The 15691-nt window shown below is 39.3% G+C and overlaps 4 protein-coding genes across 6 annotated transcripts; 2 read left to right on the top strand and 2 right to left on the bottom strand.

Annotated features, from left to right (window-relative positions):
* Window positions 1-102: 102 nt before the first annotated feature.
* Window positions 103-3076, bottom strand: PIG-Z (phosphatidylinositol glycan anchor biosynthesis class Z). The gene is made up of 5 exons (XM_014364247.2): window positions 2909-3076; window positions 2416-2783; window positions 1944-2344; window positions 1326-1864; window positions 103-1232 (listed from the first exon to the last, which is right to left on the bottom strand). Exons 2-5 carry the CDS (start codon window positions 2594-2596, stop codon window positions 329-331), a joined length of 2025 nt encoding a protein of 674 aa, XP_014219733.2. The 5' UTR covers window positions 2597-2783; window positions 2909-3076; the 3' UTR covers window positions 103-328.
* A 1189-nt stretch (window positions 3077-4265) lies between these two features.
* LOC106647785 (uncharacterized) lies at window positions 4266-7000 on the top strand. Of its 3 annotated transcripts, XM_089594212.1 has the most exons (9): window positions 4313-4389; window positions 4497-4632; window positions 4720-4845; window positions 4909-5006; window positions 5095-5266; window positions 5353-5606; window positions 5681-6176; window positions 6251-6642; window positions 6706-7000. In XM_089594212.1, the coding sequence occupies exons 2-9, from the start codon at window positions 4569-4571 to the stop codon at window positions 6775-6777; spliced, it is 1674 nt and encodes a 557-aa protein (XP_089450338.1). In that variant the 5' UTR covers window positions 4313-4389; window positions 4497-4568; the 3' UTR covers window positions 6778-7000. The 3 variants fall into 3 exon arrangements, with proteins under 3 accessions (XP_014219805.2, XP_089450338.1, XP_089450335.1); XM_014364319.3 differs by lacking the exon at window positions 4313-4389 and adding an exon at window positions 4266-4286 and having other exon boundaries at window positions 6251-7000; XM_089594209.1 differs by having other exon boundaries at window positions 6251-7000.
* A 203-nt stretch (window positions 7001-7203) lies between these two features.
* Window positions 7204-11251, bottom strand: LOC106647695 (tubulin glycylase 3A). The gene is made up of 12 exons (XM_089594866.1): window positions 10909-11251; window positions 10520-10746; window positions 10308-10435; window positions 9960-10233; window positions 9650-9866; window positions 9358-9448; window positions 8840-9010; window positions 8518-8774; window positions 8250-8443; window positions 7829-8179; window positions 7523-7750; window positions 7204-7437 (listed from the first exon to the last, which is right to left on the bottom strand). The coding sequence occupies exons 1-12, from the start codon at window positions 11249-11251 to the stop codon at window positions 7204-7206; spliced, it is 2715 nt and encodes a 904-aa protein (XP_089450992.1).
* A 1916-nt stretch (window positions 11252-13167) lies between these two features.
* On the top strand, window positions 13168-15202 carry LOC106647801 (mannose-P-dolichol utilization defect 1 protein). The gene is made up of 5 exons (XM_014364342.2): window positions 13168-13351; window positions 14120-14185; window positions 14276-14408; window positions 14483-14687; window positions 14774-15202. The coding sequence occupies exons 1-5, from the start codon at window positions 13264-13266 to the stop codon at window positions 15014-15016; spliced, it is 735 nt and encodes a 244-aa protein (XP_014219828.2). The 5' UTR covers window positions 13168-13263; the 3' UTR covers window positions 15017-15202.
* The last annotated feature ends 489 nt before the right edge of the window (window positions 15203-15691 follow it).

Here is a 15691-nt window from a genome sequence, read left to right on the forward strand (position 1 = left end):
ATTCAAATTACCATTTTTTTAAATATTTTCATACTAAACCAAGTGGTAACTGTCGATTTATCACGAGTATAATAGTAACTACATGCAGTCTATTTAATTATTTGTTTACTTTTGCTACCCTGTAAGGAACTAATAATTCGATGAGCATTAATATCACAAAAATAAAAATTCCGAATTTGAAATTTGCATTGATTGATGCGCGTTGATTTTTTCTTCATCACTTTGATCCATCCATTTTTTTTAGTTAATAAGGCCACGCTTATTTTTGCACATACATCCATGATAAAAGATGTATATGCAAAATAACAAGTCCACATGTCTACATTAATCATCTTTCATTTGGATTTTCAATACGCAAAAGTAGCAGATCAAATTGTTGCAAGTATCCAAAAATTTTATCAGGTAGCTTGGGAGCCAAATCAAATGAAAAAATAAATGACGCGCTAAAGAAATTGTGAAAAAAATCTACTTTTGGCATGTGCTCTATTGATAAGTGCGGACTAAAAGTCTGAACAATATGAAATTTATAATCCTTTGCAGTGTTATTCGTGCATTGTAAAGATGATCCTGAATATTTAAATTCATTGTAAAAACTAGAAGGCAACGCATAATACAGTCTGTAGGGTATTTTTTTAACATGCCACTTGTATTCACATTTCTTGATTGTTTGGCAAATCCTATTATTTATAAACTGTGCATCGCTAGAGCCTAGTTCATCAACGTAAAAATCTTTGGTGAGCGTATACTTATGTCCTAAATTACTGGTGTACTCTTTTTTCGTATTTCTTAAGTGTAAAAGACCCGTCGGTATAGGGTAAGTATGCGACGTCATGACGTGAATATGAGTTAAATAAGGCTTAGACTTTAGCTCTTTTGACAAATGAGACGTTAAAGGTAAAACTCCACCTTGATGTAAAAAACCGTAAAATATTGCTAAAATAATATTACTCACGTACCAAATGACTTTTAAAACATTTTTTTCGGTAATTCTTGAGCTCGTGGTCGAAGTTTGTTGATTAGTTTCTGGAGCAACATTTACTGTACTTGCATCTAAGGGGTCTTCAACCCAGTGGGCAAACAAAAATACTAGTGGCAGAAGAACTGGTATAATAAATCTTGGCTCTTGATGTGGAAAAATAGAGAGCAAAGCAACAGGAACCGCAAACGATGATATCATTAGGCTTTCGATGCTCTGTATTCGCGGCAACTCAAGCCACTTACCTCTTAAAAAGCTAAAAATTCGAGTGAATGCAAATATGAATATCGATATTTTTTTCGTGTCGATTGAATATACAAAGTGCTGGATGATTATGAATTTATTTTACCTGTTAAGCATTTTGATGAGAGTAATGACAGCAATGACACCCACAACATTGAAAAGCAACGGCATATTGACGAGAAAATGCAAAAAGCGAGGATGAAGTCCGTGATGTTTAAGATTATTTGTGACTGAATTATATTTTAAAAAATTTAATGGGGTGACCACAAAGTTGTTGATGCTTATTTCAAAGCTGCTTATTTCTGCTATAGTAAGGTATCCAAAATATAAACTGTCAAACAAAATCATTGCGAGAATAGTTGGAATCGTGAAGAAAACGAATAGGTAAAATCTAATGTGAAAATCTAAAAATCCGATACTTATAGAGCCTAAACCTCTTTGAAACCAAAAAAATATTGGAGGCCCTGCAAACGCTATAAAAGTTGGCCTATTAAAAATACCAAAAGCTGTAACCGTTGCAAGCAATAGACAGTCATTCAAGGAATGTAGAGGCAATGATCCACGCAGTTTGTAAATTTTTGTTCGTTCCACTCCAGTCTTGGCTTTGTGATATTTATCCATTAAAAAATCATTCTGTACAACTACCTAAAATTGATTATAAGTGTGCGTATTATTGCATAAAATGAATGGATTAATACTATTTTAAAATTATATTAATACCAACCTTATTAGATAATTCGATGCATCTTGCAACGTGATAAAGTAATATAGAAGTTAACATTATTTCAATGGAATTCGATAACGTTCTAGTACAATGTACCAGTACAACATAAGAACTTGCAAAAACTGTTAATCTATTGATGTAAGGTTCATGAAGAATTAAACAAATTTTGTACAAACAGTAATCTGATATGAATGACAAAATGGTCATCATAAGGCGTGGAAATACTACTAGGAAGTATGGACTCTTTAAAGTAGTACCAAAAAAGTGTTCACAATATGGATTAAGGCCTTGCAATAAAAAGTAAGGAAATTTAACACATAATTGAGGAATCAGCGAATTTCTTACGGGAAACGTGACATTGAATTCCCAAGGCTTGTAAACTTCAATATCAAAAGTATCACCTGTCAAAGCATCGATGATTAAAGCGTTGACTCAAAATTTTATTTTTTATTTTTTAACAAATTATCTTTACCTGCAGCCACTTCTATGAATTGAAAATATTCATCTGGATGAATGTATCCGGTCTGTGGAATAAAATTTAACACTATCCTGAGACAGGCAAATATCCAGTATACACTTCTCTTGGAGCAAAAATGAAAAATCCTATGATCCTCATTGCTCAAGCAACAAAACGATGGATTACAGTGGCGCATTTTTCAAGTACTATCGGCGTACGTACATTAACAAGCAATTATATGGGCGACAACGATCAGTGAACGATAAAAAAGTGTTTGTTATTCTTGATTTCTAATTGACACAAGTGTGGCTTTATATTAGTTTGTCATGAAAATAACAAAACTCCATGACGACTTTAACTTTAGCAAACTTCGGCCAAGCACACTAAAAAAAAAAAAAAAAAAAAAAAAAAAAAAAAAAAAAAAAAAAAAAAAAAAAATAATTGTCCATCGCAAAGTTTATAAATAATACAATTAAATACAAAAGTAACACCTGAGAGATAACCACACCATGATATAGGATATGTGATGAGGGTTCAGATTAAGAACTGGCTGTCGTTGTTATTCTTGAATTTTTTTTACACCTGAAGACTTTGTAAGGGAATGGGCAAGTACTTTTGTTGTTTTGTCAACAATTACATATTATTGGATGAACTATTTAAAAAAACACTCAAAACACAGCGCCCCACCTACATTTTCTACACAAGTATTTTATAGAGTGTCTCGAAGCAGACTCGAAGCGAGAAATAAGTGTATCGAACTCTATCGAAATACTCGAAGTCTCGAAATTAGTGATTTATATATATATATTATTTGTAGTCTCGGTTGCGAATTTGCAAGAGAGGAAGAGAGCCAACTCGGTTGTAATTTTGATACCTGTGTATATAAATAATAAATACGTACTCTTCTAAATTACATACAGTACAATCGAATAATGTATAGTAATTTAATCATGAAAATAAGGTGGCTCCTCACTAAATCAAAACACTGGAGTATTAAATGATGTTTTAAAGGATGATTCTTGAAGGTGCAAGGAGTCTTTTCCCAAAATTTTAGACCTCGTCACCACCAAAATTGTTGAAAAAAACTAACTGGAAAATAAACTCTGTAACATGGCCTCTTATAGAGGGCTCGATAGAGGGTCGTCAAATTGGTGGCGCAGGTTGTATGATATCTCAGCAAAGATACTGTAGTTCTTAATAGAAAACTATGTAGCAGATAGAAGAAATCAGAATCTTTCCAACGACATTCAGGTACTTGGACATTACCATGGGTTTTATAGGATATTTTGTGAAAATAGTAGATAACTGTGCAAGTCACGGAACAGATGAAAAGTGTGGGGCGTCTGCTACACCGAAGAGCGGTAGCCCGCGTAGTTTGAATTGGTCAGAAAGTTGTACGTTAAATGAATAGGAGTTGTGGGGAATCGTAATTATAATAAAAATAAATGAGACGCTGAACTAAGAAAATAATTTAATGCGGGGCTGACTTATGTACTTTTTTGACTAATAGATAAAATTAATAGAATATGACACGATAAAGTTAGGACACGGTTGTATTTACTCGTCACTAATAAATAACTTGTAGATTTTTTCTAAAGTTTTTTTGTCTTTGGTCACCCGTGGCTTATTATTATAGGTACTTATCGTCAGCTTATTATTATTTACATACAAGGGTTATGTTGTCAGATTTGTATACATACGTCTGCTCGGGTCACTGTATTGTACGATATAGGTCAACAGTGTAGATGTGACTAAACTTTTTTTGAAGGGACTATAGGTACCTATCCATTTTTAGTCAAGAACCTCCACAGCCAATGAAAAGCTGTGTTGCAGTATGCTTACTCTTCTTGTGGGATTTATAGTGAGGAGCCACCTTAAAAAAGGAGGTGTGTGTGTACGATAATTATCTAAACGCCCGATCATAACCTTTAAACCTTGTCTTGTCAACAATTCATTCAAGCCAACTTGTTTCTTGTTTTTAATCAACAAGTATTCCTTTTTTTTGCCTACATTCAATTCTACCAGTTTTTTTCTGCTAATGTAAATTTCATGATGAAAATAACCACATAAATAAAAACAAGTTAACGTATTTGCAGATCTGAATGAAACCTGCAGTTTAAAATTAATTGGTCTTTTCACTGAAGATAAAAACATAATAAATAATCAAAATGGGTCGAAGATCGATAAACACAACAAAAAGTGGGAAGTACATGAACCCCACAGACCAAGCAAGTAAGTATAAAATCGTAATTCTTATCACTGACGTTGTAACTTTCATTGTTGAATGTACACCATAATTTTTTTTCCCGCAATTTATAGGAAAAGAAGCTCGGAAGAAAGAATTGAAGAAAAATAAAAAACAGAGACAGTTGGTACGAGCAGCAGTTTTAAAAGGAAAGGATCCTAGTCAAATAATAGAAGAAATGGAAAAGATTGATCAAATGGGTATGTCCTAAACACATATTGAAAAATATTGTCCCAGTGTAATGAGAAAACAATTTTTTGCAGAATATAATGTCATGCAACCTCCACCATTGAATGAGAAGGTATTAAAAGACAAAAGAAAAAAATTAAAAGAAACACTTGACAGGGTGTTAAAAATGTATGTAAGTATACTTGACAAATTTCTGAATTGAATTATTACCAAACTACCGGTGTGTTACATGTGATAAAAATGAATAATTTTCAATTCAGGCTAAGGATGATCAAGAAAAGTGGGTGGAACTCAAAGAACAGATGATACAGTACGAAAGGAGGAGGATAGAACTGGTTTCTTACTTTGAGGCTGTAAGACACGCTCAACAAGTACAGATTGATGAAATTCCTTTGCCTGCTACAGGAAACGACATCAATAGGATTTATCCAGGTAAAATATTGTTTCAATCATCAAATTATCCATGAAATACGTTAATAGTTATTAAAACGGTTTTTTTCTTTTTGATGTTGACACAGGCTCCTTGACATCTCAAATTCCACTACCAGATATGCCACAACCACCCCTACATTCGTATCCAGTACAGTCACATTACCTTCCACAACATCATCCACTAGTAAACATTCCTGTGCCACCAAGTATATTAAAGAAAACTAGTTTATATTCATCAATGGCCACGTCCAATACATTGCCAATCAACAGAGAGCCCCCAGGTGTACCGCCTTTTCCACCTCCAGATTTGGGCCCTAGTGATGACGAAGATGACGATAAGGTAAGCTACTACTTTTTCTTTGGCTTTAACCATAAAAATCAAATATGTATAAATTAACTTTTGTAAAAATCTAGGTAAAAACAACTCACAAATCAAAGACAATTCGTTTCGCGGACGATGATAAAACTGATGACGATAAGAGGGACGAACACGAGAGTAGCAATAAAGATTTGGAGAAAAATAAGGAGAAAGAATTGGCAAAAAATAAGCCAACCAGCTTGCAGCAAAAAATGTTGGCCATGGCTGGTCAAGATATCGATCAGTTTATGAAGGAAATGGAAGTGGTACACAAGAAACGCGAGTCAGAACGTGCTCAAGACTTGAGCGCTCGTCTATCCTTGCTGGAAAACGATTCCGCAAATGGAGAGCAGGATAATCCAACCGAGCAACCGACTAATGAAATGCCAAATGTTAACATTATGCCGCCGAACGCTCCAACTGTGCAACCACCTATGCCCCTAATGGGACTACCACCGCCGCCTCCACTGATGTACCGACCACCTCCTCCCCCGTTACATATGAGAATTCCGCCACCACCACCACCTCGTATGGGAATAAGACTTCCCCCTGGTAATATATTCGTGCATCGTTTATTTTTTTCCAGAATATTCGTCCAGTGAAAAATTGTATTATGTTTTATTTAGGACCACCACCAGGTATGCCGAGGATGATGCGGCCGGGAGCTCCAATGCCGATGCCCAGAATGATGGGTCCACAAATGCAAATGCCAGGCTTACCTCCACCGCCTCCTATGCCCTCGAATATGATGGCAAATGCCCAAAAGACGCCCAATGTACTTTCGGCGGCTCCACAGCTGATAAACGCCCGGAAGAACAAAGATGCAGCCGGCAAAAGTTCTACAACGATCGAAGCCAAACCGCAAATCAGAAATCTGGCGGCCGATGTCACGAGATTTTTGCCAACATCGTTGCGCGTCAAAAGGGGCGATGAAAAGAAGAAACCTTCGGCCACTCCTTCCGCCTTGCCTACACGGATGCCCGAGCGGATACCTTCTGTTTCGGCTGTTTCTGCCGCAGTGACGGCGGCAGCGATGGCTGCAGCTGCGGCCGCTGCTGCAGAAAATCAAAATGCGGCTAAGGCCGTGCCGCAAGTTAAAACGAAGGACGATGCTTATTTGCAATTTATGCAAGAAATGCAGGGCTTATTGTAAATTTCTTCGCAAATTAATTTAAACAATGAAGTGCTCAATTATACATGCTTGGGTGCGACAACCTGTTGAATGTTGATTTTGCATTCTGTTCCGTATAATTATTGTAAAGTACAGTAAAATTCACGAATTTACGACTAAATTGAGTATTTGGACCAAGCTTTCAATTCTACCTTATCCTTTTTGGTTGAAACACGAAAATCACACATAAAGATAATTCAAGGAATCGGTAAACCTTTTTTTATCGATAAATATACACGTTTCGTTGTTTTATTGTGAAAATATATTATTTTACAATTGTGATTGGAGAAGTTTCAGAACGAACAACAGATTTTTGTTACATACGTATGTACATATACAATTATGAAGTAATTTAGTTATTAAATTATATTCAAAGTAATTTTTACACTTGCGAGATAATTGTTATTATTATTTATTCACAGCTAATCCAACGGCATATAGGTCCGAGACGTTGATCAGAACTTGATTATTTTTTTTGTTACTTTTTTCTCTAGTTTCAAAAATTTTTCCCTTTTTTTCCTCTTTATTCGATGCCGTAGATTCACTGGGAATCACACTGATGATTTTTTTATCGAGATATGACTTCTTCGATAGTGAATGCTCGCTCCCTTTGGGTAATTTCGACACTTGATAATTCACCACCTTTAAAATCGAAAATAATATCAAACCACATACTCAAAAGGTAGTAAGCAACTCGAGAGCGCCAACGTATCGAATGTTTGTCCACCTTTGCAACGCGATTCGATTTGATGGTCGTACTCGAGAAAGCCGCCTTATTTTTCACGGCCACCTCCTTCTTCATGTCCTCGATCCTCGAAATGAGCATCCGAGTAGTTTGCGACGTCAGCGAGGACTCTGGCAACTCGGCGCGTCTTGCTTGGGATGTCTTGGTTCTCCGTTTGTTCGAGCAATTTTTCGCACAGCTCTTGGCCGATTTTTCAGTGCCGGCCTTAAGCTACGAAAAATCGGTTATCGACAAGTAAAAAAATAAAAATTAAGAAAGTGTGAGAAAATGAATAAACAGATCAGAGACCGGTAGCGAAGACTTGATCGCCCTCGGCATGGTCGTTTCGCCGGCGTCGTCGCTGTCTTGCAGGTGAACGCTCTTGGGAGTCGCGGTGCTCGTCTCTACGTCGCGGCTACGCAAACTGGGGGCCGGGTCGACTTGACCGGTAACGAGATCGGCACGCGCAGGAGGAGCCTCGCGCAGAGCCGGTATCTGCCGGGACATGCCGCTCGGCGTCCGTAGCTTGAGATACTCGTAGAATTCGTTGTCCAACTGCAACTCGAGCTCCTCCATGAGATCGACGAGCACCGGACCCACGCGAATCGCCGTTTGCTGCTGTTGCTGGAGCAACGGAGCTCTTTTCTTCTTCAACGAAGCCTGCGGGTTTCGCGTGTGTGTCTCTCACTTTGATACATCGCAAATGGGCATTAGGTAAATACTAAAATACCGGAGTTACGATGGCGGTGGTGTTGCTGTTGGTACTCGAGCGCTTGCTACCGTCCCCGGGGGACAACGAGATCCGCGTTCCCTGGAGCGAAAGAGCCGAGCCCAGGTAGGCCTGGCAGGAGGACAACTTTTGCTTGTAGACGAGCTCAAAGCCGCCCGTGTCGGCGTTGGAGTTCTCCCTGTGGTCTATCACCACTGGGGAGGATAGGGGGCGATTATATCGTAACAATTTCCATGGACATCACCTGAAGTAGGGTTACTGGTGGTACCTTTGATCGTGTCCTCCATGGCTTTGCGGCAGAGTCGCGTCGTTACGCTTGTCGAGTTGCTCATGTCCGGATGGCTGTTGATCTCGATGAGCCAAACAGAAAAGTCCTCCATCACCATGAAATCGGCTCCGTACAGCTCGAAGCTGTTCTTTCGCTGGTCCATCGCCTCTTGGCTTGCCAACAATGACCCGACCAAGCCCTCCTTCATCCCCGGATATATCAGCTTGTCCCAGGCGTCCTCGTTACCTCGGACTCCCCTGTAAGTACTGGCTTGGCGAATAATGAACAGCTCCGTACACGATGTCGCGTGTTTCGCGCTTACCTCAGGTACTCCTTGAAGGCAGCAATGTCCCACATGTTTTCCGCAGGCAGCGCAGCGTCCCTGTCGGGGCTGTTCTTGTACTTGCACTGGACGGCGTTGTTGGACAGATGGATGGACTCGTGGAAATTCGTCAGGCTAAACGTTTGCGAGCAAAAGCGCAGGTAGCTCTCTCTGAAAAAAAAAGCGCCGCGTCTTGTACACCTATATGTATACCAACGTAATCGCAGGAAATTAAATTTCTTTGGCCTAGTTTCCTCCCTCCAGATCGTGACTTTGAGCTTATTGTAAGTTATATCTAGCAGTCCCCGGGACTTTTACATACGCCATACAGCTGAGCATGTGATTAGCTTTCACTACATTTTATCATTGTAACAATTAATTCGTGTATATCGAAAAACTAATTAGCTGCACGCTCGCTCTGGATACCGAAAAAAAAAAAGAATGTATCACCTACTTTTTTTTCAAATGCGCGAACGTATCGATATAACAATATATATGTATATTGGCAGTAGGTATACTTGTACATCCAAAGGGTCAACGGTTGGGCATTGGTGATGATGAACCATTGCCTGATATCGAACTTGGTGTTGTAAATCAAAAGCGGACGCTCTGCAATCGTCGAATCGCCGGTGGTCGACGTATACACGGGAGCCCATCGCAGGTGAATGGCACGTATGTATACAAATACACAAAATACTTGGTAAATTATTAAGTAATGGAAAAAAAAAAAAAAAAAAATCGATATGAGAAGGCATTGTTATCATTTTTTTTTTTTTTCTCGTTTTGTTTTGTTTGTTTGTACTGTCTGACCGATGTACTTTTGTACGACGAAGCGCGTGTCCGTGGCCTTGTTCGTCGGATTGACCTTGGCCATTATGTCGTCGAGTTTGTTCATGAGAGCGATACCCCGACCCCGGCTCTTGTTGCCCGGCTTCAATATCCATATGTTCATGGTGCCGTCCATGTCGAGCTGCGGCCAGTACTTTTTCAGCCTCTTCAAGAGATTTTGCGCACCCAGCGCGTACTTCTGTCCTCGTGACCGAACGTTAACAAAGTCCAATGGCTTATATATTACATGTATCGGTATACATGTGTTATGCGCATGATATATACAGCTTACGTTGAGCGGTACGCCGTTGTTTATGAGCAGCGCGTTCCCGTGGACGAGCTTGTAGTACCAGGTGATGAACTGCTCCCACTGGTGGGACCAGACCTTCTCGAGGTCCTGGTCAATGTCCTCGTGGGACTTGCTGCCGAGTAAGTCGCTGCACCGGCCGAGAGCAAAGTCCAGGGCTTTCATGGGAACGACGCCATTGGCGGCCCTCACCGATTCCTCACCCTCGGCCGCCACCTTGCCCGCGAACCACTTGAGCAGCGACAGGCACGCGGTCAGCCTATACATTATAACGATTCGTCAACATGTGTATTATTACGCTCGCGTGATGAGAAGTTGCGTCGTTGAACGCGCCTGAAGTCGTCGATGAAGGCGTGCAGCTGGTCGGACTGGCTGATGTTGTAGCAGCGCGGGAACAGGGTGTTGGCTATACCGGCCTCGTAGTACCAGTGCATTTGGCGCACGTTGGAGCACAGGCCCACCTGGACGATGCAATAATAAACATATACACGATGGACAAATTTACAACCCATGACCCGGGCGATGAGAAAACAACAGCCATAAACCTTGGACGTGAAGTTGGCCCGGGCATACCGGTTGAAGATGGTGGTCTTGTTGTCCTGGGACGGCCAGCCGGTCCACACGGAGCCGGCGTTCCAGAGAAAGTCGACGGTGTGGTTAGACAGCATCCTCGAGACCAGCAGCCGCTCGTTTTGCCGCTCGGCGAGATTACCGATCCCAGCCATCAGAGCCGACGGGTTCGAGTCCACGCTCAACTGAAGCAGATCGCCCACTGCTATATGCAGTACACGCGTACATTCTTTATGGTGTCTCAATCGTTTGTGATGATTTAGTGGGTGTATGTGTGTATGGGTGCACGACGCGATGAAGGTGCGTATATTAAGGCGAAAAAATGGTGATAACTGACTGGGTGGCGGTGAGGCGGCGCTACCACCGCCGCTGGTATCGGCGACGCTCCTCCTATGGTACTTTTCGCACCAGCCCCTAGCGAGCAGGCACTCGCGGATGACGCGGGCTCGGCCACATATCATGAAGGTCTTGCGCTCGGCAATGGCGCTCTTGACGATCCGCTTGATCCGCTGGAAGTGCTCCATCTGCTGCTGGTTCGGATGCGCCGGCTGGTTGGAATGGTGATGCCGAGTCGGAGGCGACGGCGACCGGGTCGTTGTTTTAACGGGCGTCTCCTGTTGCTTCGATGCGGTCGGACTCGCCGAACCGGATTTCACCGGCGAGGCCGGGACCGACGTCTTGCTCGCAGCCGCTTCCGTCGACGACATCTCTTACTTTTCAACGATTAGTAGTACGTGTTTAATTGAACCACCTTACGCGTTGTATATGTACATCAGGTAAGCTTTGTCATGTTTCGCCTCGATTAAAACGGCCGATCTCCGCGAGCGCGGGGTAGCTCGATCGGTTAACGAGAAAATCGGCAAGCGATCGACCATTCCCCTACATTACTTCGTGAGCACTGAGCTTTCGGCTCTCGATCGCTCGTGCCATTATAGCTTATACAGGTAATGCCTATACCTCGGGGGGTGTGTACCCCCCCACATCACCCGAGCCCAAGAGGCATACACATGTGGTATAGATACATATAAAAATAGGTATATACATATATGTATAATACATGGAATCGCACGATTAGCTGACTGACCCAGTTTTCGATATCGCGGCCAGGCCACATCGCCTCCATCACCTACTTTGGCAAATTCCACCAGCTACACGTGTATAGTAACCACCCCTGTACTTTGCTCCCTCCCCGTGACGTCTCAAACGAAATTATTGCAACTTATATGTACATGCCTATATCTACGAGCACGTGTGCGCGGGGGGCCACGAGAGGGAAGAAAAGCAAAATTTTTTTTCTTTCCACTTAAGCACATGCGAGCACGCAATCCCGTGTATGTCCTACCTTTTTGCTATATACCCCCCCCCCCGCAACTTGTGCATGTATACATGTTGTATTGCACACACGCTAATGGCTCGTTCAAATCGGGGAGTCGTGTTTTTGTGTGGTTGGCGATCACCCGCGACGCCCTGGAATCCCCAAACCCTCTAGATTTCTTACCTAACGGTAATTTAAAACTCGAAAATTGGACCGGAAACCGTGGCAATTTAACTTTATCGCGGTGTTAATGCTGATGCTGCAACTTCAACGCGTGACTAAAATTAAAAAAAAAAAAAAAAACTTGGATATTACTTACCTTTGGTTGATTGTGGGTGCCAGTCGTTGAGATTGGGTATTATTATTATTTTTTTTTTTCGCTACGATTTTTATCAGCTCCCGATGATTTTGTCACTTCACTTAACACTTGTGTCCGTCATGTGGTGCGGCATTTTTAACTTGCTAATTTACTTTGAGATGTTGGGCACTAAAAATTTTCCATCGCGTGTGTTTTTCGACCTGTAATGTTGTAACCTACAAAGTTACAACATTGCAACTAACAAATTCTACGTATGTTATATGTATGTATATAGGCACCCATCATCATTTTTCTCTTGTTCCAAAAGAATACAACATTACACACCTACTTAGATTTTGAATCGTCAATTATGACTGTTGGTGCGTGCAACTCTAATAAGCCACAGTATAAGTTAATATAATTATATCTATATAGTAATTATAATTGGACGCCACTGATGAAACTAAAACTTTTCTTTTAAAATTAGGTTTAATTGTAGATCAATTAAATACATCCAAAAAAAGGGGACTGCGGTATCTCGAGTGAAAAACGATCCCACAAAATCATCCAATAGTACATTTTTTTTTTTAGCTAACGATAAATCATATAGAGCCTTGTAATAATAAAATGTTTAAAAACTCCTGTAGGTATATTGAAATTAATTGTTTACCTAGAGCTATTGAAAATTTAGCTGTTAAAAATACTTAATTTTTAATACTATTAAATGTATGTGGTTGAATTTTCTAATTAAATAGGGACATTTAAGAGATCGGAGAAAAAATATTGAAGGGGTGGCGCCAAGGGGGGTGATAAATAATCGAGATTCGAGCTTGTGCGATAATACTCGAAATAGCGGCGGCCGCGACTTAAACAGCTGCATATACATGTATACATGATACCTATACTTGCAGTAATTGCAGACGTTGCAGTGCTGCCGCAAGCAGTGTCGCTTCAGGTTGATGAAGTGATTGAGAAATATATTATAGTCGTACTGTACTTTACATCTTTTTTCATTTTTTTTTTTGGTCTTGTAATTTTAATTGGTTTAGTTTTGATCAGTTAAAAGTGCTGTTACGTCGAAAGAAAAATAATAATAGTAGTACAAAATGGCGAGTGTACTGCAAGATTTAAAGCATTTACTATTCACAAAGGCATGTTTGAAGGAGTACACGGAAAATTTTAACTTTCTGCACGGTAAGGACAACTCCGTGTATTTTGTATTTACTTATCAAATGGGCACACAATGTTTGTCCTCGTTACTTTTTAAAATAAACTTTGGAATTTTAAATTGTACTTACCAGTAACAATAAAAACAATTGATTTGAGCAAGTCGTCGTGGTTTTTGCGATTTTTTTTTTTACTGCCACGTATATAAATGAGAGATAACAGGAGGATACATATCTTCCAAAATTACTGATACATCTAAACTCTTACTTGGCTTATCTGCAATACAGGAGCCAATGAACGACAGACTTTAACCATTGTCTTGATTTTTATTTATTTTTAATTCACGTTCCCATTGGCAAAGAAAAATACAGGGCTCATTTTGGTCCATTTTCTATAAATGTATTTTTTTACGTAACAGTTTGCCTCCTTTCAATTGAGGATGATGTTAATCGATTTTTAAAAATTAAAAAAAAAATTATCTTAAAAGTACCTATACGTGACGTGATTGGTTAATTAAAAAAAACAATTATTGCCTTGCAAAATATTAAAAAATTATACAAAATAGCTTTGACCAACCACGAGCCTGCTTTGTATTAACTTTTTATCTAACGTGAAATTCTCTTGTGTCAATTGAACGATTCTCGCTTGCAAAATGCTGTGCTCACACCATATCTGTAACATGTATCAACAGAATAGCTGGCCGGGAATTTATTGAGATATCGAAAGTTAAGGTGTGAGAAAATCTTTGGACAAATTTTTTCCATTCATAAGTACAACGCTAACATTTTTTTTCAGCGGAATGTTTCAAAATAACGCTCAGCAAAGCCTTGGGCCTAGCTATTATTGCGGGCTCTTTCATGGGTAAGTTTTTATTTGATCACTATCATTTGCAGTGACGAATAATTAAAATGAAAAAATAACAAACCTAATACGTGTACTTTTATTTTTCAGTAAAAATACCACAAATAATGAAAATATTGAATAGCGGAAGTGCAAAGGGAATAAACATCATCAGTGTACTGTTAGAATTGTTAGCCATTTCAAGTATGGCATCGTACAGCTACATTAGCCAATTTCCATTTAGGTAAAAAGAATCACCATCAAGTGTTTGGTAGGTTTTCCACTTATACTATTTAATAAAAAATCTTTTTTTTTTAGCTCTTGGGGTGATGCTATATTTTTAGGGTTGCAAACGGTTACAATTGCTTTCCTAGTTGTATACTATTCCAATGGTATGACGAAAGCTACAGCATTTCTTAGTGCCTACACTGCTGTAGTTGCAGCAATCGTATCTGGTTATGTACCTCTTACTGTTTTGTGGTTTGCTCAAGCTATGAATATTCCTGTTATTGTAACTAGTAGGGTAATATGTTTTTATTATTCTATTTTGTATAGAGCAATCGTTCTATGTATAATTAAACCAATATTGACTTTTTAAATTAATTTCAGTTAATACAAGCCTACACAAATTATTCAAATGGTAGCACTGGACAATTGTCAGCTGTTACCGCTTTCTTACTGCTATTTGGAGCTGTAGCTCGAATTTTCACATCGATTCAAGAAACTGGAGATGCAATTATGATAGCAATGTTTACTGTCTCGACTCTGATGAATGGAATTATTGTGGCTCAACTTCTCTACTACTGGAATGCAGCGGAAAAGAAAGTCAAAATTTCAAAGAAGAAAAAGTGATGGCATGTAATATTATTTTCAAGTAGCTGCTGCTAATAAAACATCTGCATACCGACATTCCAAAGAACATGAAATGCCTTTGTTGATAACATCTTCAATAATTGAAAGACGATATTATTGTTTTTAAAGTCTCGACTGACTGTGAAAAAAGTGTAAATATTAAGTATATTGTAAGTCCAAGTTGAATATCACTTTTATACAAAACATCGTTTTCAAAAATGATGATTGAAAATAAATAGAAAAAATTGTTTACGAAAAAAAAATACAAAAATTGCAAAAGTATACCGCATGTGCATGTACAGACGAATCCTATAAGTACACTGATACATAAATACTTATCACTTTACCTAGAAGTAGGTACTCGGATTGTTGACGTGACGGTGACATGCGCGACTGAAGTGGAAAAAGTGGCTCTGATGTACTTGCCGGTTTATGCTTGATTTTTTTCTCTCTCCCAGCAACAGAAAAGTGTCAGCAGTCTGATGTAATTCTCGGAACAAAATACTATCTTGTTTTTCCGAAACAACCACCTGTCCATTCGTTATTGTCTTTAATTGCAACAGTTAAATATATTGTCCATCCGTATCAAATACGTAACACTACATATTGCAATAATGTCCTTCCTTGTATATATTGAATTTTAGATTGTATTGATCAACGAATCCTTCGAATTTG

The sequence above is a fragment of the Copidosoma floridanum genome, unplaced genomic scaffold, assembly GCF_036245765.1.
Source record: "Copidosoma floridanum isolate Cflo_tuat_1 unplaced genomic scaffold, Cflo_Japanese_pri ptg000021l, whole genome shotgun sequence".
In the NCBI taxonomy this organism is placed as follows: domain Eukaryota; kingdom Metazoa; phylum Arthropoda; class Insecta; order Hymenoptera; family Encyrtidae; genus Copidosoma; species Copidosoma floridanum.